Source organism: Tachysurus vachellii, chromosome 4, assembly GCF_030014155.1.
Source record: "Tachysurus vachellii isolate PV-2020 chromosome 4, HZAU_Pvac_v1, whole genome shotgun sequence".
NCBI lineage: Eukaryota > Metazoa > Chordata > Actinopteri > Siluriformes > Bagridae > Tachysurus > Tachysurus vachellii.
This window is the reverse complement of record NC_083463.1, coordinates 31,058,140-31,080,864: the sequence shown is the minus strand read 5'-3', so window position 1 is coordinate 31,080,864 and position 22,725 is coordinate 31,058,140. Positions and strand designations below refer to the sequence as shown.

General features: G+C 46.3%; 2 protein-coding genes and 1 non-coding gene across 9 annotated transcripts in view; 2 read left to right on the top strand and 1 right to left on the bottom strand.

The window, feature by feature from the left end:
- pcnt (pericentrin) overlaps positions 1–13,452 on the top strand; it is a 28,328-nt gene extending 14,876 nt beyond the window's left edge. For 2 of the 6 annotated variants that reach the window (XM_060868910.1, XM_060868905.1), the window contains 30 exons: positions 58–220; positions 351–542; positions 659–685; positions 1,070–1,302; positions 1,724–1,843; positions 2,000–2,020; positions 3,256–3,492; positions 3,562–3,729; positions 3,832–3,984; positions 4,095–4,256; positions 4,336–5,313; positions 6,168–6,338; positions 6,568–7,062; positions 7,184–7,301; positions 7,394–7,566; positions 7,648–7,842; positions 7,925–8,092; positions 8,249–8,444; positions 8,577–8,799; positions 8,885–9,035; positions 9,180–9,878; positions 10,032–10,187; positions 10,337–10,498; positions 10,702–10,866; positions 11,113–11,336; positions 11,427–11,503; positions 11,660–11,801; positions 11,896–12,026; positions 12,662–12,784; positions 13,005–13,452. In XM_060868910.1, coding sequence (XP_060724893.1) covers positions 58–220; positions 351–542; positions 659–685; positions 1,070–1,302; positions 1,724–1,843; positions 2,000–2,020; positions 3,256–3,492; positions 3,562–3,729; positions 3,832–3,984; positions 4,095–4,256; positions 4,336–5,313; positions 6,168–6,338; positions 6,568–7,062; positions 7,184–7,301; positions 7,394–7,566; positions 7,648–7,842; positions 7,925–8,092; positions 8,249–8,444; positions 8,577–8,799; positions 8,885–9,035; positions 9,180–9,878; positions 10,032–10,187; positions 10,337–10,498; positions 10,702–10,866; positions 11,113–11,336; positions 11,427–11,503; positions 11,660–11,801; positions 11,896–12,026; positions 12,662–12,784; positions 13,005–13,048 — 6,267 coding nt within the window. In that variant the 3' untranslated portion in view covers positions 13,049–13,452. The remainder of the gene's footprint in view (positions 1–57; positions 221–350; positions 543–658; positions 686–1,069; positions 1,303–1,723; positions 1,844–1,999; positions 2,021–3,255; positions 3,493–3,561; positions 3,730–3,831; positions 3,985–4,094; positions 4,257–4,335; positions 5,314–6,167; positions 6,339–6,567; positions 7,063–7,183; positions 7,302–7,393; positions 7,567–7,647; positions 7,843–7,924; positions 8,093–8,248; positions 8,445–8,576; positions 8,800–8,884; positions 9,036–9,179; positions 9,879–10,031; positions 10,188–10,336; positions 10,499–10,701; positions 10,867–11,112; positions 11,337–11,426; positions 11,504–11,659; positions 11,802–11,895; positions 12,027–12,661; positions 12,785–13,004) is intronic. The other 4 variants (XM_060868907.1, XM_060868906.1, XM_060868911.1 and 1 more) reach the window with 4 other exon arrangements.
- Positions 13,453–14,998: 1,546 nt separating this feature from the next.
- Positions 14,999–15,071, top strand: trnak-uuu (transfer RNA lysine (anticodon UUU)). Its single transcript has one exon. It is a non-coding gene; the product is annotated as a tRNA-Lys (tRNA).
- An 871-nt stretch (positions 15,072–15,942) lies between these two features.
- atg9a (ATG9 autophagy related 9 homolog A (S. cerevisiae)) overlaps positions 15,943–22,725 on the bottom strand; it is a 10,614-nt gene continuing 3,831 nt past the window's right edge. For both annotated transcript variants that reach the window (XM_060868903.1, XM_060868904.1), the window contains exons 3-16: positions 22,313–22,465; positions 22,143–22,186; positions 21,762–21,826; positions 21,457–21,606; positions 21,226–21,367; positions 20,243–20,991; positions 20,008–20,161; positions 19,607–19,786; positions 19,173–19,406; positions 18,590–18,828; positions 17,797–17,914; positions 17,508–17,712; positions 17,172–17,275; positions 15,943–17,064 (exon numbers count right to left, since the gene is read on the bottom strand). In XM_060868903.1, coding sequence (XP_060724886.1) covers positions 17,056–17,064; positions 17,172–17,275; positions 17,508–17,712; positions 17,797–17,914; positions 18,590–18,828; positions 19,173–19,406; positions 19,607–19,786; positions 20,008–20,161; positions 20,243–20,991; positions 21,226–21,367; positions 21,457–21,606; positions 21,762–21,826; positions 22,143–22,186; positions 22,313–22,415 — 2,496 coding nt within the window. In that variant the 5' untranslated portion in view covers positions 22,416–22,465 and the 3' untranslated portion in view covers positions 15,943–17,055. The remainder of the gene's footprint in view (positions 17,065–17,171; positions 17,276–17,507; positions 17,713–17,796; positions 17,915–18,589; positions 18,829–19,172; positions 19,407–19,606; positions 19,787–20,007; positions 20,162–20,242; positions 20,992–21,225; positions 21,368–21,456; positions 21,607–21,761; positions 21,827–22,142; positions 22,187–22,312; positions 22,466–22,725) is intronic.

Here is a 22,725-nt window from a genome sequence, read left to right as displayed (position 1 = left end):
TCACTGGGATGAGAGCCGGCTGATGCTAAGGTGCTTTTCTTGTGTGTCTCCTCAAAGCTGGAGCAAATGCAGACTTTGCAGTCCATGCTAGACGAACAGTTTAATATGGACGGAGAAGCGAAGGATGCTCTTCTCCTTCAGCACACTCAGCTTCTGGAGCAACTGGACCAGGAGGCGAGCATGAAGAGTCAGCTGCAGCTAGAACTGCACAAGGCTGAAGGTGAGAACATGCAGTGAAGATTCAGAAAGGATCGTTTTTAGAAAAACCTCAAGTTTAACGGTAGTTTGTTGGAGGATCGATTATGACCGTCATAGACGATTGCTGAACATTTGCGACTTTATCTCCTCAGGTCTGATGGAGGGTTATGTGGCAGAGAAAGCTATTTTGGAGGAGGCGCTACAGCAGAAGGAGGCACGTGAGCAGAGGCTGGTCGAGGAGCTGGAGAGCACTCGGGCTCAGCTGCAGGAGCTCAGCGAGGAACACGCTCTCCTGCAGCGGCAACGAGACGCACTTTCCGCAAGCCTCGGAGAACCCGAGAAAGGTGGGTCACGGGTGGAGGCTTTAAATTGCAAACGATGCATCTGTGATTGTCATAATGACTTTAATGTCACGGGTGGAGACGTTTACTTGAATCTGAGTCTTCTTCCTGCCCTGTAGGCTGTCTTGCTGAAGTGGAGGAAAAAGGTTTGTCACCAGATTTGAAGGTTGACATGACGTTTGAACGTGTGCTTTTTAATTTCTCGGAAACTAACCGCTTCTTTTTACACGCTTCCTCTTAATTTAGCTCTGCTGATTTTTGAGTTTCATCAATACGATTCCGATTCATTTGCGCTGCGCCGCTTGCATCGTCAGCTTCGACTTCGAATATAGAAGCGTGAAACGAAATAAACAAAGTGAAGCTTATTCATCTTTCACGCGATGAATAATTTGTGTGAATAACGGCCAGGTCGAGTTGACGATCTCGTGCATGACCGCATCTTGTCTGCGAGTGAATTTACGCGTGAACCTCATTTTTCACGCCTCGTGTCTCGTCTCGCTACTAAAATTTTTCCTTCTGCTCGGTCACAGCGCTGTTGGCTGAGGCGGAGCGGCTGGGGCAGGAGCGCGTGGATGTGCAGCGGCAGGCGGAGAAGGACCGTGTCGGGCTGGCAGGTAGGCTACGTTCGCTAGAGCTGGCGCTGGAGGAGCACGAGAGCCGAGCACAGCAGCAGGAGGAGCAGCACCGCACACAAACCGAGGACCTGCAGCAGCACATCAGCGCTCTGGAGAAACAACTCAAACACCATCGCCACTTCATAGACGTGAGCAAACGAATATCTGCCATTATTGTTCCTGCCCGAGTGGTTACCATAGAGACCTGAACGTTTAAGTGCTGTCCAAGGTGCTGTTTTTATTAAAAAATTCAGTCAACATTTTCTGACCAATCAGAAATGTGCTCTAAAGGGTTAAGTGAGACCTAAATTTCTAATCTAACAAAATATCGCACACATTATAGCTCTAAACATTACTTTGTACACGCGTCTCTTTCTACAGTCACGGATTAAAACAGTGCTCTACAATTCCTGTCATTTTTTAAACCGTGTCCTAGGAACGATGCACAAAGCAGTTACACTGGTTTTAAAGTAGGAGGAGTTTACAAACTGGTTGCTTTTTAAAAACATACATAGTTTATTGAGCGTGCAGAGCGAGTTTGTGAACGACCGATCCTTTTGGTTTATATAGGAGCAAGCTGTCGAGCGAGAACATGAGCGGGAGGAGTTCCAGCAGGAGATTAAGAACCTGGAGGCGCAGCTGAAAATACCCTCTAAAGGACACGCGGGAGGAGACACCAAGGGTCAGAGGGTAAGCAGCGTGACTCCTAGTTAAAGGATCACACAGGATGATGTTGGAGAGAGTTGTTGCTTTGATCACATTACAAGATAAAGCTGCTTATCGATAATGAATTGCTGTACTTATTTATTTTTGTTTTGTTTTCACCCCATTTACTGACTAATGTAGATTGGAGACTTGGTTATCCAGGTACGTTATCCGGCTGCGGTCGACTCGCTAGGCTAGAAGCTGCTAACGCATGGTGTAGTTACTCTTGTACATCATGTTCGCTTTAGACTGCTTTTACACTTGGTGATTGACTGGAGTGTGTTTGTGTGTGTGTTGAATTTTAAAAGAATTAAATCAAAACAAACAACGAAACAAAAACGCCACACTGCCCAAAAACATACACAATTTGAAGTTATTCCAGCATGTCACACTTTTTGGTTTTCACTCAATAGCAAGACTTGCTGAAGGGAAGAACGATACGATTGCAGATAAACAAACAAGCAAAAATGACACACAAGCATAATCATGTAAAGGACAAAGGCATATATTAGTTCTGTGTAACAAAGCAAAACCAACGTTACTCACCTATCGAGAAGGAAAAAAGCGCCTCGGCGTCTTAAGTAAAGTTGGTCACATATTCACAGATTGGAGTTTCCCGAGTCAATAACTCCTGAGCTAAACACTGTTACTACACAAAACACGGTTGTAGCTGCGTCTCTACATTACTACGATAGAAAAGAGGTGTTATTTGTGTAGTAACAGTGTTTAGCTCAGGAGTTATTGACTCAGGAAACTCCAATCTGTGAATATGTGACCAACTTCCTGCTCCTTCAGTTCTCTCCAGCGCTGGAAAGCTGATCCTATATTAACACGTCCTACTTCTTACCTTATCGTAAGTCTTTCTTCACTTTCTTTCTTTGTTTTTATCCTCCATGTCAATGTTAAAACCGCTTTCTGCTAATGTCACACATGCGCACTGAACACTCTCCGCCCATATTGACCAGACACGCCCCTTTCTGCTCATTGGCTACACGTTTGTTTTGTATTTTGTTTTGTTTGACGTCCCGACTCAGTTTTCTGAAGCGTTTCTCAAACAACGGAGACCTCACCTTTAAATAATGCTGCTTTTTTTTTAAATAAGAACAAAACTCCTAAGTGTGAAAGGAGTCTGACTGGATCTCGCATTTAACATGTTGTATTGCTTGTTTGTGTGCTAGATCATGTAGTAGTGTTCAATGTCTGTCTCTCGTGTGTGTGTGTGTGTCTGTAGCTTTCTTTTCCTGCTTTCTCGTGGATCATGCATGTGATAATTGATTTAATTTTCACAATACCATCTATGCCTCTGTGCTTAACGCCGAATTTAAGTTTGCCAGGTTTATCGTTCTCCGCTGTTTCATTCCTAAACGCAGGTCTTAACTTTTGCTCTTCCCCTTTAGGTGGAAAGCCTCCAAGCTCTTATTAAAGACAAAACCGAGGACTACAGCGTTCTGCTCTCGGTTAAGGAGCAGTGCCAGCGTGACCTGGAGGACCGCAACGAAGAGATCGATAAGATGGCATCTCGCATCCGGGAGCTGGAGCAGGCTCTCCTGAGCAGCGCCGAGGCAGGACGGAGCGTCACGCAGCTGGAACAGGAGCTGCAGAAAGCACGCAAGAGCCTCCAGGAGCTGTCTCAGGTATTCAGGAAGTCTAACAATACTCATGTAAACTTTTTCAGCAGTCAGTAATATATCTGTGTTCTGTAGGACAAAGAAGCCCTGCAGCAGCAGCTGTACGCTAACAAACTTCAGATCTCGGCTCTGCAGTCCAAGCTGGATGAGACGAGGCACCGCTTCCCCGACCCCAGTGCTGACCCCAACCTCAGAGAGCAGCTAGAGACGCTCCAACGGGACCTGCAGAACAAGGAGGAACAGGTGATGGTCCCGACCGAGCCATAATCACAACATGCAGAATCAGCAAGTGTAGAAGTTGTTTTAAAGTGATAGCATTTAAAAAAAAGATGGACTTGTGTGTAGGTGGAGGTGCTGCTGGAGCGAGTGGAAGTGCTGGAGAAGTCTCTGGCAGAAAAGGAGGAGGACGTCAGGCAGCGGTCACTGCAGCTGGAGCTCAAGACTACTGAAAGTCAAGCAAGGGAGGAAGAGCTACACCTTCGTGTCACCGAGCTACAGGTAAAGCTTTGGTTTACCGTGTGAGCTGCTGTGAACTCAACATGGCTGTTCGGTCTGGGTTCCGTTATACATGAAGTGTTTGCTGTATAACTGGATTTGTCGCTCTGTAGGAGTCGGCGAACGCGCTACGCAGACAGCAGCACGAAGAAGGGGACGCCTCAGCACTGAACCTTCCTGCTGCTCTGCTGGAGGAGAAGAACCTGGAGATTGACCACCTCAACCAGCAGATTCTCCACCTGCAGCAGGAGCTGGACACCACCAAAGACAACAAGGTGATGGTTTATTCCTTTAAAAAAAAAAAAAGAATTAAGCTGTTGTGTGTTTCTAATTAGTTGTGGCTTCCTGTGACAGACGGCGGAGGAGAAGCAAGCAGACCTCGAAGATTTGCGTTCCGAGGTGGAACGACTCTTTAGCGACCAAGAGCGTCTGCGTCAAGCCAAGGAGGAGGAGGTGGAGCGGCTACATGAAGTCATCCATAAGCTGCAGGACGAGCTGAGCCAGCTTGACCCCAACCGACATGAGGTCAGCGATCCCAACACAGACAGCCCCGAGCCCCCCGAGTTCCCCTGGTCCCCCCGACCGCAGCACGGCGACGAGAGAAGCCTGTGCAACGAGCTGAGTACCCAGACGCTTCAGAGCTGTCGCGCCAAGCTCTGTGAGCTCCAGGTGGAACTAGAACACACTGCGGAGGAGAAGGAGGCACTCCAGAGACTGCTCCTGACCCAGGAAGAGCAGTACGGGCAGCAGATGGAGGCACTGGGCCGTAGCTTGGGAGAGGAGAAAGGCAAGCTGGTGCTCCTGGAGCAAGAGGCTGGAGAGATGAAGCTCCAGTTAAGCCAGAAGGAGGCAGAGGTGGAGGCTCTCCAAACACGCATCCAAAAGCTTGAAGACGGCGAGAGAAACCTGAAAGGTTTGGAGCTCCAGCTGAAAAAGTCTGAGGAAAGGATGAAGGAAGCACAGAGGGAGATGACGAGGTTGAGCGAGGAGGCTCAGAAGCACAAGGATGAGCGAGAGAGGACGGAACGACTGCTCGCCGAGCTGCAGCAGAACTCCGAGGATCGCGGGAGCACCGCGGCGCAGACCAAGCTGCAGGTTACCGAGCTGGAGGAGGCGCTTCAGCAGCTAAAATCCGACATCGCCATCTTAGAGACGGGCAAAAAGGAGCTGTATACTGAGAAACGGGCTCTTCAAAAACGTGAGAGAAAACTCCAAGAGGAAATAGAGACGCTAAAGCAGGAGGTGTCAGCAAAAAGCATTCGTATACAGGAACTGAGTACGCAACTGGAGGAAAGGGTTGCAAACCCAGAGCAGACACAGGAAGAGGTTCTGGTGAGGAGTTTTTTTTTGTTTTAAATAAATATACTTAATCTGAATTGGGGCATAAGAACATGAACCCTCCCAACAGGTCCTTACAGGGTTAGAGACAGTAACACTGAAGGCGTATCGTTTTCTGTCGTCTGTGACACTTTTCATTTTTATTTGCACTCTCTGGTCTGAGTAAACGGACATCATTGTGTTTACATTATTTCAGTCCCTTATTTGCAAAGCTCTTATGCAAAATGCATTTATTACACACTTCAGGGCTATAAATAAGACCTCTGAAGTGATTGTTTATAGATTGTAAGCAAGAGGTTATAACAGGACTTTTTAAGTGTGTGTGTGTGTGTGTGTGTGTGTGTGTGTGTGTGTGTCTGTGTGTGTGGTTAGTTACATGTAGTTATTTGGCAGTTTTCCTGGAATGAATTTAAGCCAGGCGTCAGAATAATTGGCCACAGATTCACCATATGCAGACTAGTAAAGGCTCCAGCACAACAGAGGGGGAGGGGGGGGGCCACAGTGTTTAGTCCGGCCCATAGCACTCACAAGAACTTTACTCACTCAGGAAGTATAGCAGAGAAAGAGGAAGTTTTTACATTTTTTTTTTTTCGCTTTTAATCTTTTTATTGTTTGTATATCTGGGGGGCAAAAGGCTCTGATTTGGGCATGAAGAACACCGGTGTTGATGTAAAGCAGCGTGATGAACCCTATAGTGTTGCAAGAGGCAGTTGATGGTTTACGTTCGACACCTCAGATGTAGGCGTGTCTTTCTTTCTAGTGTGCCGCGAGTTCACAGCTAAAAATGAGACGTGACCTGATTCCTTTTTTTATATGGTGGTATTTTTTATTTTTTCCTGTTCTCACAGACCTGTGCCGAGGAGACGCTGGCTAAAGCCGCCGCAGCTTTGCGAGAAAAGGAGGAGCAGTTGGTTCATCTGAGGTCTCAGCACGACGCTCTGAGAGCCGAGCTCGCCGCAGTGAAGGAAGGTCTGTGCACCAGTACAGAGAGAGCAGACAAACTCCAGGAGGAGGGGCAGGTGAGTGACTTGACAACAAAACTTTGTCACGATCAGCCGTCTGTCAGGGACAACAAAGAGGCGGGGCTGAGCTGCTGAAGCCAACGTTTGTGTCGTAAAAATAATAAAGAACTTTTAAAGAGTCAAAAGATTTCTATGATCTTTTTGTGGAAGCTCCTTTTTAGCCAGGTTAAAGTTTTAATGTTATGACCTTTATATTCAAAATGACTAAAATCCCCTTGACCTCCAGACCAAGGATCGTGCTCTGGCTGATCTAGAGGAGCACAACCAGCGTCTTCGGGCTGAGCTGCGTGGCTTGCAGGACGATCTAGAAGTGCAAGAAGAGGAGCTGGCCTACCAACAGAGGGAGCTGGAGGAGCTGCGGCAGCGTTGCCACCATCAGGAGCACGCCGAGCTCCACACCTCAAAGACCGAACAGCGCTTCCTGGACGGTCTGTCCCGTGGTTCCTCCCTCTCTTCTCCGGAGTTGCTGCGGCGACTCGACTGCAGCGAGGAGCGGCCGTCTCGCCTTCACGCGTCTCACCTGTCCGAGCTGAGCGGCCTGCGTAACACGAGCATGGAGCTGACAAGCAAGCACTCACCCATGGAGAGAAACGAGCCGAAACGACCACTCGCACTGCTGCCAGAGACCGATCCAACCAGCACACACTCACCTTCTGCTTCTCCACGTTCACTGTCCATCTCTGAGAACCTCTCTGTGCTCAACTCACTGGATGATGACAAGGTAAACGAACGAGCACTGGCTGCTCTCCTGTCACGTCAGACGTGTCCTTAAAGAGTCTATGGACCTGAATGAATACATGTTAGATTAGAGGACAAAAACTAAATCATTAATACATTTTTAGGTTCAAGAGCTGGAGAACCTGGACGACGTGACTCCATCTCATTCTCCATCTCGCTCTCCTCTCTCTTCTACCTCACCCGTGTCCGCACCAGAGTGGGTCAGCGACGGATACGGCAGTAGTGAGCGCACGCACTTGTACTTGTTTTACGTGAATTGTTCACGCGGTGTTTGTGTAGTTCTGATCCGTACGCACTCGCTGGTATTTTTACAGACGTCAGCTCAGAGCTGGAGGCCAAGCTGAAGCACGAACTGGAGCATACGGAGAGGCTCGACGCTCACTTTGTGGAGTACCTGCGCGGCAGAGACATGGCGCCCGCGTCACGTTCCGACAGCGCAGCCGGCAGCCTGCGTCACACCTATGAGCTGCTCTCACCTGAACTACAGGTACGCTTGGAACCCAAATCACTAACATAATGCACTGTGTGTTTTTCCCAAACTGTTCTTTAACGCTGTCTAAATGTCCAGGCAATGCTGAGCCGTGTGTACCGCGAGAGCTGCAGAGTGTTGTCTCTGTCCCATCGTCCTCCCCCTGCCGGACAGCCTCACCCAGGCTCTGAAGAGGCTCCGCCCCCATCCTGGCAGAGAGAGAGGCGGGCCTTGCAGGAGACGGTGCTGTCACTCAGAGAGCTTCTCTGCAGGATGGCCGAGCGTGAGCCCAAGGTCACTGACCCGATCAGACGCACACAATGTTGTCGGCGCTCACGATGTCGTATAAACCGAGCCTTTTGTAACTCGTGTGTAGGTGGACGGTGAAGTCGACTGGCGCAGGGAGCTGCTGCAGGCCGTACGGAGCGTGTTCGACAGCGAGAGGAAGTGCCTTCATGCACAGCTTCAGGACGTCATGGCAACCAACACCGGCATAGACTACACGTCCCTGCTGAAGCATTTGGAAATGCTGCTGCAAAAACAGGTTCTCAAAATGTTGCCTGGAAACAAAAACTTGTCTGTGTCACTTTTCTCACGTTTGTTCTGTCACTTTGGGGTAAATATCAGTTCCAGTAGCTTTACTGGTGCGACTGTACAGAGCTACAGTGATGGACATTCATGAACACAATCTCTCCCACAGGAGGAGCAACAGAGGAGGTCTCTGGAGCAGTTGCTAAGTGCGGACCGGGACAGTCTCCTGGCTGAAATCCGCAGTTTGCACGAGCAGCTGCATAACTGCACGCTGCAGAGCCAAGAGCAGCTGCGAGAGCTGCAGAGCTCGCTCGGGGCTGTCCGTGAGGAGGGGGGGCAGGTCCAACAGCAGCTGCACAGACAGGGTGACTGATCCTAATTTTTTAGCCTCCTCGTGCATCATCAAGGTGCCTTCAACTGTTGTGACAATAGATTTTTGCCACATCACTGACCCCTAAGTTTAATATATGTGTGTGTGTGTGTGTGTGTGTGTGTAGTTAGTGAGCTGGAGAGGCAGCTACAGCAGGAGCAAACCGTGTCTAAGGACCTGCGGCGCTTCCTGGAGGAGGAGAAATCCAGATCAGCCGATCAACACAGGCAGCTGGAGGTACAGCAGAAGCTGAAGGTGGAGATGAAGGTGGAGCTGGAGGAGCGCAATCAGCAGCTGACTTCATGTAATAAAAGCCAAGAGGAGCTACTGGCTCAGATCCACAAACTACGGTAACTACGATACGCTTCTGTAGCATAATAATTTTGGATCGATAATCTGATGACATCAACCGGAATTGAAAAATGTTTCCTTCAGGCTGAAGCTCGAGAGTGAGGAGCAGGAGCACCAGGCTTGTGTGGAGGCTGCAGGACACGAGCAGGCCAGAGTGAAGCAGCTTCAGGAGGAACTCCATAACGAGAGACTCTGCAGTAAACACACACAGGAGGAGCACACACACACTCAAGAGGTGCTCATTTCATTTTTTTTATTTTTCTGTAACCGAAGTGCAGCAATTTGGGCAAATTGTTTTGATAGAAGAAGAATAAAGCTCTTAGAGGATCTGCCATCTCCACTGAAATCTAGTTGTTGAGTTTGTTGTATGTCGTTGCAGTCTCTGCGCGCTTCCCTGAGCGAGCAGGCATCTCGCCTGAACGAGCTGAACTCTGCACTGGAGCAGGAGCGCGTAGCGGTCAGTAACCTGCGTGCTGAGCTGCAGATAGAACAGTCCCGCTGTGAAGCCCTGCTGGCACAGGAGCGTGAGCGCACACAGCTAGCCCTCTCGCGAATAGACGAGGAGCGCTCGCACTCTGCCGAACTCTCAAGCACACTCTCTCACCAGGCTCAGGAGCATGCGCGCCGCTTAGAGGAGGAGGTTCGCGCCCAGGAAGCAGCAAGCGCCCACGACAGGAAGTTCATCCAGGAGCTGAGGGCGCAGCTGGAGCAGGAGCGGCGCCAGGCCCAGGAGCTCGCCGCCTCAGTGGACCGTCTGCAGGCTCAGGTACTGCAGGGAAAACGGAGGCAGGAGGAAGCGGCACAGCAGGAAGCACAAAGAGGACAGGAAGAGGTGAAGAGGCTGCGCTCTGCTCTGGAGAGTCTGCAGGCGCAGCGGGCCGAGGTGAGCCGCACACTGGAGACGGAGAGACACCGCGCCTCTCAGCTTCAGGCAGAACTGGATGCCATGAAAGAGAAGATGAGGGATGTGATGGAAAAGGAGAGAGCTAGGGAGGAGCAAAGGGAAATGCAGAGGTGGCGCGAGAAACAGGAGCAGGAGGACAAGGAGCGAAGGCAGGAGCGCACCAAGGAGAAACTGGTATTCAGGAGATTACTAGTTTAAGTGATCGCATAATTAATTTGGAGTTCTAAAGTAAATCCTGACGTGTACTGTTTTATTTATTTATTTAATAATAAATCAAATATTTATTTAATTTATTAAATAATAATAAATTAAATAAATCCCGTGCAGCTGGAGCTGGAAGCCCTGCGAGAGAGAGATCAGCAGCGTGTGAGACAACTGCAGCAGACTCTGGCTGACCTGGAGCAGCAGGAGAAGCGGTTAACCTCAGAACGTCTGCACAGGGACCTGCACGCTACTGACAGCACCCGCATCACTCACACACAGGTTACACACACACACACACACACACACACACACACACACACGGGTTTTACACACACACGCACAGCACATAACTCTCCAATCCATAGATGACCTGTAATCATTCGTTCACCATGATGCAGACTCTTTACCTGTACACCTTCCTGTTCTAGGACTCGCCTTCTTCCTCTTCCTCCTCTCTGTTGGAGCGAGTATTAAAGGAGAACTCCGAGCTGGCGGAGCGTCTGGCGGCTCTGAGCGAGGAGAAGATCTCCCTCAAACACACCGTCTCCTGTCTGGAGAGAGATCTGAACAATCTCAAACGCAGTGAACAGGTACACCGTTCTTATCCTTGTAGAAAAATGTGGCAAGACAAAAGAGCAGCTCGGTCACAGAGCAGTTCTTCTGTATATTAATGCATTAATGTTCTTGCTGCTGAGAATTTCTCGTCTGTCTACGAGTTGCTGGTATTTTACTGTGAACTATGCATGTTGTGTTTTTATTTATTTTATTTATTTATTTTTTATTTTAAAACAAGTCGTCGTCTTCGGTGCAGTTAGACCCGTCCGTATTATCAGCAAAACTGACCTGGCAGAAGGAGAAGGTGGCCTTACAGGCTGCTCTACACAAAGCTGAAGACGATCTTGCGAAGGTCACGGCCAGGAACGAGAACCGACCGCTCGTTGACCTTTCCAACAATAAGGTAATTCCATAGTCTGTTAATTCACAGGTTCCTCCGATTCACTTTGTCTCCGTCGGCATCGTCAAGTCCTCTGGCCTTGTAGTAATGCCACATCTTCCTGCTTCAGTGAGGGACATCTGGTGTGTCTGGTGTGCCCCCTGTCATCTGGTTATTTAATGCTGGGTGAAATTCAGCGTCACAATGTGATCGAGGTTTAACTGTGAACATCATCACACATCACGCACCCGTCTTCCACCACTTGTACAGGTGCAGAGACTGTATGAAAAGTACCTGAGGGCCGAGAGCTACCGGAAGTCTTTGGTTTATCAAAAGCGCTACTTGCTGTTGCTGCTCGGAGGTTTCCAAGACTGCGAGCAGGCCACGCTGGCTCTGATAGCACGGATGGGCGCTCAGCCTTCGCTCATCGCACAAGCCTCCCGACCGATCAGCCGCTTCCGGAGCGCCGTTAGAGCGCTCATCGCCATCTCCAGGTAGGACACGCGATGTCTGTCTTGCATCATTTCTTTTATTTTTTTTTTAGCTGAATTATTCACTAACTCCTTTAACACCTGCCCCCTCAGGCTGAAGTTCCTCACCAGGAAGTGGCAGAAGGCTACGAAAAGAAGTTCAGTAGGAAGTGTGACTGTTAACAGTACAGGTGAGCAGAGCAGTGACTGGGTGATTTAAGTAAACATGCTGTAATAAGAATCATTTTTTTATTTACTAGGAGTTTGTTCTGGATGTATTTTATTTGCAATGCAACACTAGTTTATTATTTTTCCCCTTTCTCCCCATCCCTCCCTCTCCATACTAGCCGCAAAGACTGAGGTTATGAAGCCGCAGCAGGCCGGAGCGGCGTTCAACTCTCCACCCACTCGTGACCGCATTCTCACCCAGCGCACCGCGATCTCACCCCTGGTTCCGCCGGTCAAATCTCCTTTCAGACTGCATAACAGGTAAGTCTGCACACCTTGGGTTTATTACAAGACTCCTGCCTGTTCACTTCCTGCCGCTTCACATGACGTAAAAAGTGAGTTCTGTGTTTCTCAGAGGTTACTCCAGCAGCACGGCGGCCGCGTCCGAGCGCACGTTCACCACCTCCCAGGAGCCGGAGCGCTCTCTCGCCGACTACATCCATCACCTGGAGAGCGTCCAGCAGCGACTAGGAGCTGTTCGTCCAGGTGGGGACACGGATACATCGCACCCCCCTCAACCAACCACACACTTACACACAATCCTATGAGAATTTAGACATTTCTGCTGCCCGTGTTCTGATAACACAGTGGTTTCTATAGTAACACCTTACACCGTGACTTGTGTAGAAGAGGTTTATGGTAGTGATGTAACATGACAAGCTGAAATTTTATTTGTTTATTTATTTATTTTAATGTCTTAAAACCTGTCAGGAAGCTGGTGAGGGAACAACGGTCTGTAGCTGCAGATATTTAAGCGAGAACAAGGACAAACCTTTTTCCTCACAGACGTCCGTTTAGCCGCAAGGAAAGTCTTTAACATGTCGACATGTCCTTTAAACAATCGAGCGTTAAGTAAGAGGAATAAAACGCTTCAGAAACACGCAGTCATAGGAAAATAATCAGCATCCGAGCGCTAGCAGTAACTCCGCTTCAACACACCATCTAAGTTTCATTTCTCATGTAATATTTAATTAAAATGAAATCAGATCTAAAGAGCAATCAGTGTTTCAAATCATGAACTTGTCGCTGCTTTTGTGGAGCATCTGACTGATTTACACGAGGAGGATCGATCCGTCAGACGTCTCGCTGCCGGTGCTCACTGTCTGCCCTCCGTCCTGCAGTCCCCCGAGACGAGCGGAGGCGGAGTCTCCCTGATATGATGGGCTTTCGGCAGAAATGGTTGCAAGAGAATAGAACCTGGCTGTATTTGAGTTGTTTGTCGCAAGGTTACACGCGGCCTTTAGGTGAGTGAAGGTCTCGGCTTCTCCGCTGCCTGCTCGAATCACTGCTCCAGCCAGAGACGAGTTCGTCCGTCTTGTGCTGTCGGTCACATTTAACTCTGGAGTATTTAAACACACGGGTGTAAAGTGTGAGGGTCTAATTGAATATGATGGATCCAGGATTAATGTAAAGACACTTTTTTTCTTTTCTTTTTTTTCCTCCCCCCCCCCTCCCTCTCTCTAGGTTCACCTGTGACGTTTCCTTTCACCCGGAAAACTGACAGATGAACAAACAAAGGCGCCTTCAGCACTCATCGTTCCGTTGCCAGTGTGTTCGAGATACCTGATTATTTTATAATAAATTATTTGTAATCTTTTATACGCCATCTTCAGTTTAACCACAAACGACCGCCTGAATGTGTTTTAAAGCATCAGTGACTTTTCTACTGAAATCTTAGGAAACGTCTCACTCTAGATGGTCCGTAAATCCGTTCACAGTTGTTCATTTGTGTGTAGCTTCCTTTTTTTTTTTTTTTTCTTCTTTTTCCCCCCCATGTTTTACGTTTGCACTGGAATCTGTTGAGAATCACCGTTATACTGCACATGGACTCACATTTCTTCGTTTTATATTAGGTAGAGTTTTATATTAAGCTGTAGCTTTTCTATGTTCAATAAATATTTTAATAACTCAACATGTGTCTGTTGTTATGTGGGGTAACTGGTGCAGGCTGTGTCAAAATACACAAGGCTTCAGTGTACTGATTGTTTACTTTGGTGGTTCATGTCTGGACTGGACAACGTGGTCAGTGTTGTAATGTAACGGAGTACAAATACTTCGTTACCGTACTTAAGTAGAAATGTCACGTATCTGTACTTTACTTCGCTATTTAAATTTGTCAACTTTCACTTTTACTCCACTACATTTCCTAGATAAAATGTACACTTTTACTCCGTTATATTTCCACTAAGCGTCTTCGTTACTCGTTACTACAAAATAAAATCAGAAGAAATGTGTGCGACTGCAATAAGTGAGGTTTGGTGAATCACTGCTCATAGATTACATTACGCTCCGCACGCTCTATGGAGAAGCACAGGGACGCACAGCGTGCACGCGCAGTCAGAGCTGGAGGCGTTTATCTATAACGTTAATCGGCTGAAAGCCTCAAAGACGGCAACCAAAAGCGGTGAAATGTCACTAGTCTTATTACCAGAGTTGTAGCACAAACAAAATATTAATGCAAACAATCCATTCAATACTAAATAAAAATAACACTTATTGATTTGGTCTTTGTCTTGTGAATATTATTTATTAATGACTGCATTCATTGGACACACTGTTTGTAGAGAATGTACACATGCATGAACTGATTTGTCATTACATCATGCATAAAATTTTGGTGTCCACTTTTGCCATTTTAAATAATACCATAACTTTTGGTTTACTGTGTAGTCATATAATATATAATATAAAACTCTTCTTGTTTTAAATTCTCACTGAGGACTAAAAACCCCCTAAAGATGAGACCCTAGAACCGCCCCTGATCTTATACCTACAGAAAATCACTGAAATTTTACTTTTTACTTTTACTTCAAATACTTAAGTACATTAAATATCAGAAAATGACTTTTGATACTTAAGTACAGTAAATATCAGATACTTTAAGACTTTTACTTGAGTAATATTCTAAAAGGTGACTTTCACTTCTCCCAAAGTCTTTTTCTAGTACGATACTTGTACTTTTACTCAAGTATTGCTTTCTAGTACTTTATACAACACTGAACGTGGTGCTGCGTGGGTTTGTATTGAAGCCAGTCGCTAGAGGGCGCTAGAAGTATGTTGGCTTGGCTTGTGACGTATGTGATATAAAAGTCAACAATAGTGACCGGTTCGTGTCCCACCTCAGACAAGAGGTTTGTGTTTAAACGTGTAAAAAAAATCATTCTCTCCTGTTTGTGGTGTGATGATCATGTCATTAGTGATCCAGTCAATGCTATATATTGCATTTGTTTCTGTGAATACTCTTTAAATCTTTATGTAGTTTTTTTTATATATATATATATATATATAGATTTAAAGAGTATTATTTATTGCTCGCTACTTAGCAAAAACAGCGAATTTTCTTCTTTTTTAAGTCAGAGCCTGAAGAAATTAGTCAGAACCACAACACATTAAAAAAAACGGGTAATTGTGGTGTTTCAGACAGATATTAATAATACGACACGCGTTGACTCTCAGGAGCCCGGATAGCTCAGTCGGTAGAGCATCAGACTTTTAATCTGAGGGTCCAGGGTTCAAGTCCCTGTTCGGGCGAATAGTACTTTTGTATATTACATTAGTTTCTTTCGCATTGTCATTTTTAGTGCTTTATTGCAATTGAATTTTATTGATTTTTTTTTATTTATTTATTTTTTATTTTATTTTTTTAACTTTATATACATTGAGTAATCTTTACCACATTTGCTGGGGGCACGGTGGCTTATTGGTTAGCACGTTCGCCTCACACCTCCAGGGTTGGGGGATCGTTCCCACCTCCGCCTTGTGTGTGTGGAGTTTGCATGTTCTCCCCGTGCCTCGGGGGTTTCCTCCAGGTACTCCGGTTTCCTCCCACGGTCCAAAGACATGAATGGTAGGTTGATTGGCATCTCTGGAAAATTGTCCGTAGCGTGATTGCGTGAGTGAATGAGAGTGTGTGTGTGCCCTGTGATGGGTTGGCACTCCGTCCAGGGTGTATCCTGCCTTGATGCCCGATGACTCCTGAGATAGGCACAGGCTCCCCGTGACCCGAGGTAGTTCGGATAAGCGGTAGAAAATGAGTGAGTGAGAGTGTACCACATTTGCTCAACCTGACACTTGCTCTTCTACACCTCCATGCTGTAATCTTTGCACAATGTACTGTATTATATACCGTATGTACAACTGGTCGGTGCTGTTTTCTGTAGTGTTTTGCATAGTGTTGGTTTGTCTGGCACTGTTTACACCAGCTTGCACACGATGCACTTTATGTGGCTTGGACTTTAAGTCCTTATCGCTGTTTTTCTGTGTAGAAATGTTGTCTCAATCCACTATGTACTGTGTGTGTATGTGTGTGTACGTGTACAATAAAGGCTTCTTGACTAGTGTGAGTTTCCACTATGGAAAAGGTTCGAGGAGGCGAATACTGACATACACACACACACAACACTGTAATTCTATGTCCAGATTTCTATTATTAAAGGTGCTGTACAAATAAAAGTTAAAATTCAATTAAAGAACAATTTCACCACACAAGGTTTGGATTTGAATGCACAAGTTATTGAACGCCTCCTTATTAATGAATTTACAGCTGTACAAATTTACATTATTACAACTCAAGTCTATAAAAAAAGGCAAAATAAACGACAATGCACACGTAAATAATAAATAAATGCACACGTGCGTGTGTAGCTCATAGGTTAGTTCACATCTGGTAAAATGATTTTACATGTTCATGCATCAGCTGCATTTTGGAGATATTTATCTGATGTAAGCACAAATGCAACTTTCCTTTATATATATATATAATCTGTACATGAGCAACAAAAACATAAAACAAACCTTTCCTATGGCAACGATGTTCTGTGAGTCCATTCAGGTAAATAATTTATGTTCTATATTGTACTTGAGCACCAGTTCCCTCTCTAACCACAAAGCCTCGTTGGAGTTCTTACACATATATATATATTATATACACGCTGTGGCACAAAATAAAACGAAGTGTATGGAGAGGAAAGAAAACGGCATCCTTTGGATTTGACAAAAAGGCTAAAGTGCATTCTCATGTGTGCAAACTTTAGTGAGAGTAAAGAACATGCAGGTTGCAGCGTCCGTTTTGTTTAGTTTTTTCAGCCAGCGTCATGCTTCGTGGAATAAGTTTCAAACCTGCTCCTGTCTGTAAAATCTGATGATCGACATCACCGACGTGTGTCTCTATTTGCGTAATTTAAACACCTTAATAACAAAAAATTATTCTTTCTAACTGCAACAGACAATCTAAACCTACACCAAATCTCAGGTCCCACTGATTAACCGCAAGTGATTTAAAATGTTATGTAAATCGTTTGATAATCGACAATAACGATGATGACTATAATGATGGTGATAACTATAATATTTACCCACTGATTTCATAGTGAAGTCGTTTGCTTGTCGTATTTTACAGAGACAAACGCGTGGTTTTGAACCTCGGTGCTGTCAAAAGGATGAATAAATTTTATACATTTTAAACTGCTCTGTGTTTTTTCCCCTTTGTTACGACGAAGATCTGAGAAGTTCTTCATTATGTAACCTGTACAAAAAAAAAAAAAAACATACAAAAAACTCAAGTCATTAACACTCAAGCATTAGAAATCCATGATAAAACATCTGGACAGATGTTCTGCGCTTGTGTTTTACCTTATGAACGTGTGGTGGTAGCTCATCTTCAGAGCCTTCCTCTGCTACAGGCTTCTCCTCCCAGCCTCCCATCGGCATCCGGGCCGTGCGTTGAACCCGAGCACCTCCGTCAGAGACAATATTCACATTTACATCCCATAATACTCATCGCACCATACTGAAGTTCATTATTTTCCTATAACAACAACTCCTGGATGTTTTATTTCTCTATTTGTCAGCGATTACAACTTATTTGTTCACTTCATACGTTGCAGTAGACGATTTAAAAACTCTTAAAATAGATTATGGCACATTTTTAGAAATAAACCCATACAGCGTTGTGGTTCTCTCTGTTACCTGTAGTTCCCCCGTACTGACTGACACTGCTATTTACTGTGGCCCCCTGCTGGTTGGCAGTGGTGTTGCAGGGGAAAGTGTTGGAGCGGGGCAACAAGTTGCGTGTTGTCTCCGTGTAATCGTGGACGCTCTCACTGCTCTCGTCGCTCTCCTGCCTGTGCCAGGTGTGACGTGAGATCTCGACACTGGACTGCTTTTTGTGCATCTGTGGGTGAGAGGTGATCAGGGGAGAAGATTCATACATATGCGTGTAATGATTTTGTGATTGTCCTGAATTATAAAGCTTTACCTCGTGCATGTAGAGGGCGTGAATGCTCATCTCTGTGGAGGCGTATTCTGATAGGACCATGCTGGTCAGCTGACCTTCCCACGCACTGCTACCGGAACTGATGGTGCGAGCATCAGTGCTGAGAGAGAGAGAGAGAGAGAGAGAGAGAGAGACAGACACAGACAGAGAGAGAGAGAGACAGAGAGAGAGAGAGACAGAGAGCGAGAGAGACAGAGAGAGAGACAGACAGACACAGAGAGAGAGAGAGACAGACAGAGAGACAGACAGACACAGAGAGAGAGAGAGACAGACAGACAGAGAGAGACAGAGAGAGAGAGACAGACACAGACAGAGAGAGAGAGAGAGACAGAGAGAGAGAGACAGAGAGAGAGACAGAGAGAGAGACAGACACAGACAGAGAGACAGACAGACACAGAGAGAGAGACAGACAGAGAGACAGACAGACACAGAGAGAGAGAGACAGACAGAGAGACAGACAGCCAGGGAGAGAGAGAGGGAGAGAGAGAGACAGAGAGAGAGAGACAGACAGAGAGAGAGACAGAGAGACAGAGGGAGAGAGAGAGAGACAGAGAGAGAGAGACAGAGAGAGTGACACAGACAGAGAAACAGACAGAGAGAGACACAGACAGAGAGAGAGAGAGACAGAGAGAGAGAGAGAGGGCGTTAGAATAGAGTCAGTTAAATTATACCAACTTCTTTGCCGTTACAACTGAAAAGCTTTTTATATACAAATCCTGAAGATGAGGAATTATTTTAATTGATAACTGAAAGTGACAGAAGACAGAGTGAGTACCCGGATCCTGCCATGGCTCTGCCTGCTGCCACAGCAGGGTGGTCCGGTCGGGGGGGTCTGGTGGACAGGTAGCTGGCCCTCAGGTGCAGACTGGTGCTGAGGGGGGAGAGGGAGCGCAGGGCTGACGCACCCTCGTTCACTCCCATGGGCATGTGATTGATGATGGAGCCGTCACGACCCAGGTGCAACGAGGCCAAGGACGGCGGACCGGCCAGGAGGTTAGCGATGAGGCTTCGAGGCTTTGAGGATGGAGAGCACACAGGTTAGGAAGTGATGTAAGACAACTGAGGAGAAGAGCTGTATCAGGCTGTATAAGCATTATAAAGAAAATCCTAACACTGACACCTGAAGCTCATATCACTCTACATCAGACAGTAGAGGATGTGTTTACACAATAAACGTCAATGTTCACTGGAATGGCAGAAAAAGATATGTAAATAATATCTAAAATGAACTAAATCTAATCTAAAATGATCCTTAGTTGCAGCCTTAACCGAACAGCAGCGTTGTTCTGATCGCTGTTGATCTATGTGGCTACGTCAAACACATCAGACTGCTTCAGGAAACACACACACACACACACCTCGGACTCGGACTGCAGCGAGTGAACAGAAGTGAGGTTCTCCGCGGCGGTCCCCTGCTGCCCCCCAGTGGCCTCGCGGTGCACTTTCTCTTTCAGCTGGCTGATAAAATGCGTGCTCTCTCGAGGAGGCTGCCACTGAGGATTAGTGATGGCGAAGTGCATGAGGGACAGCTCGGTCTTCCCGTCCTCTGCCTGCTGATAGATCGAGGCTTCCGTCTTCCCTGCAGACATCCACTGGAACAATACAAACAGAGTTTATCGTATTATCCAGAGAGAGAGAGAGAGACGTGACACTTCTACAACGAGGTTCCTACGTCATACAAGACATCCAAAAATTGCTGATATGTTTTTTTTTTCTGTTTTTGTAGTTTCCTGGACCCACCACTGTAACCAACCTTTTCCTAACTGTATAAAACCTTAAATATTAAACTTACAGCTGGATGGCCGTGATGTCGGACGTCCATCTGAGCGAAAGAGCAGGTGTCTCCTACGCCCACCACCTCCACGGTGAAGTTCCGGAAGAAATCGATGATCTCCAGAGATTTGCGGCGCAGGCAGAAAATGAGGATGAATGGCGTGATGACGGGACTGAGAAGTTCCTCTAGGATGAACACCTGCAACAAAGGATGGGGAAAAGAGGAGGAGGAGGAGGAGGAGGAGGAGGAGGAGAAGAAAATCACACCATTAATCATCTGGTTTCTTTATGGAGTTGTGAAAAAAATATCATGAGCTCATTATTATTCAAACGTTAAGAACGAATGTGACGTTAATGACACGAGTCTCCTTAACATCCTTCTGCCTCTATATGAGGAAAAAGTATGTGTTCGTGTCTTACAGCTTTATACTGGAAAAGTTGTGCAAACTCGTCTCTGGTCTCGTAACGGTGGGCGTTGCCTTGCCAGTGGTCCGGCATGTAGTGGATGTGCGCTAGGATCACTTTGAGCAGCTGTTCAGGGCAAAACACCATGTGCTTGTCAGGAATAAATGACCTGCAGAGGACCAAACGAAAATATGTTGTGATAATGTAAGAAAAGAAAAAAAAAAAAGCCTTCGGGGTATTTAATACACACCTGCAGACTGTAATGCAAACCCCGAGGAGCGTGATGCTGCTGAGAACGTGCTCTACAGACAGAACGTCCTCGTCGTATATGGTCAGAGCGATGAGTACGGCTAATATGGACCCTGCGAAGAAAGCGACGTTCTTGGCCACCACTGTGAGCAGCGGCGACATAAAACAGTTCATGTACTTAGAGGACGCCTTGTAGCCTTTGCTGAGGCGAGACATGAGCTCGTGGTCGAGCTCGTTAAAGTGGCGCAGGTAGCAGCGGCCGTACAGGGACCAGCAGCGGGCCCCGAGGCTGCCGGGCTCACGTTTAATGACCTCCGTGTAGCTGAAGAACGCATACAGGATCTGCCAGATGAGAATGACGGGACACAGGAGCAGATTAGCAATGCCGATCCACAAGATCCTCGAGCTCAGCCGATCAGCCAGGTCCAGCCGGTTTCCTCCGCGCTTGTATTCGGACTTCAGACTCCATTCGTTTTCGAAGAGAGAGCCGGGACCCCAGAAGAAGATCAGTTCAAAGTTGTACTTGAGGCCGCGCGTGTAGAAGACGCAATCTCCCAGCAGGGGGAAACGAAAACGGACGGGCAGCAGGGACTTGTTCACCATCGCCACCATGTAGTTCTTAAAGCGCAGGATGCGGTGGTAGATGTCCAGCTCGGTCAGTTCCTTTTTGTGGATGCAGATCTGATGCTCTTTTTGGATCTCGATGATCCGCGCCTGCACCTCTTGCCAGGTGAAATAAGGAAGGTCCGCCTGTCAATCAAAAAACAGTTCGCTCAACACACTCACCACGATCGGACGTTATTTTACGTGAACACGTTTCTACTCTGGTGGCTTTCATCACTTTTGTGTCTTGCCAAAATTTTCTGAACTTCCCTTTGGATTCATGTGTATTTGGTTGCGACATGAGACCGTCAGCTCATCCTATCATATTCACCGCCGGCTTGTGTGTTTTTCACTACTTGACTATTTCAGCTGTTTACTCACCGTTGATATTTTCAGAGCGTTGATGTAGAACGAACGGATCTCCCAGTAGCAGCAGACGTTGTAGATAAATTTGACCAAGCGATGGAGCCAGAACACTCCAGATATCACCAGAATGAAAATAACAAAGACGTTATCACGGATCCTAAAACGTGGGAACGAGCAAATGTATTTTTTTTTTTTACAGAGCAAATCTTACATAACCTGTGACTGACAGTGAATCGGAAGACTTACCGATCGTGACACACGTCCACGGGAAGAAAAGCATCAGGAAGAGTCACTTTGGACGATTCGGTATGATTGACAAACTTGTTGGCGAACAGGATGTCGTAATCCACGCAGTTGGCCAGAAAAACAGTGAACGTCACCACAAAGACCAGTTGCCTGAAATGGAATTGAAAGGGTTTCTATGTGCGGCTACGTGCTACGAGGTAAACATCTTTTTTTGCTTCTAAAAAGGAAAAGGATGTGGTAAAACCTTACAAAATGCACTTTTACTGTATGTGTTATGGTAAGCAGGTTGAACTGATTATACTTACACGAGCTCAAAGATTTCCCCCAGAAGCATACAAGTGAACCCGTTCTTCTGATGAAGATTATAGACGTAAAAAAAAGCGACAAAAGTTAAAGAAAATCTTCTTAAATCTGTCAGTGAAGAATACTAATGACTTCTTAATCCGTTTAGAGTTAAATGTCTATGAACAGCAGCAGCTTTAAACAGTCATTAACTCACCAGACTCACTATTTCTTTAAAGTCGATAAGACAAAAAAAAAAAAAAGCTTGTTATGTTACAGAGAAGATCACAGTGCATGAATTCACTAACGGTTGCAAATCTCTGACGCTGAAGACTCCATGGACTAGACAACACACAACATATCAACAATGACATAACAATATTTAAAATGATCAGAAAGGATATCCTTTGGAAGAAGAGGTCCAAGTTTTCGATGTGATGCCAGTGAGCTGAGAAGAAAAATGTGAGGGAAAAAAAACATCCTTAGGGCACTTATTAGGTAACTTACATTTTTAATATTTAACTACAACTATAAAATGATTCTGGATGAATCATGATCATGTTTCTTCTCTTACATTTCGAGCCCTCTGGTACGTGAACCAGCAGATTCTCCTCTCCTGGAGGTGAGTCGCTGTAGGACGCCTCCAGACGCTGGTACTCTGTATCGAAGTGGGCCATGCTGTCGGCTACCGCTACACACACCGCTCGCACACCATCCCACCTACAGACTGGACACAAGGGAACGAAGGGCTTAGTGATTTAGGTCAGGATGCTAGTGAAGCTGCGATGGCATTTAATGGTAGAAAAAACTAGAACAGCGTGTAGATGAAAGATGGAAAGACAAACCTGCTGTTTTTGACACAAAACTAGACGTATTCTACGTGTTAATGTGTATAAGCCCAGGACAGGGTCAGCTTATTTGTTTGAATTCTCCATATACCATATTTTGAGAAACGGTGGGCATCTCTGAGCTCTGAGAAGAGAACAA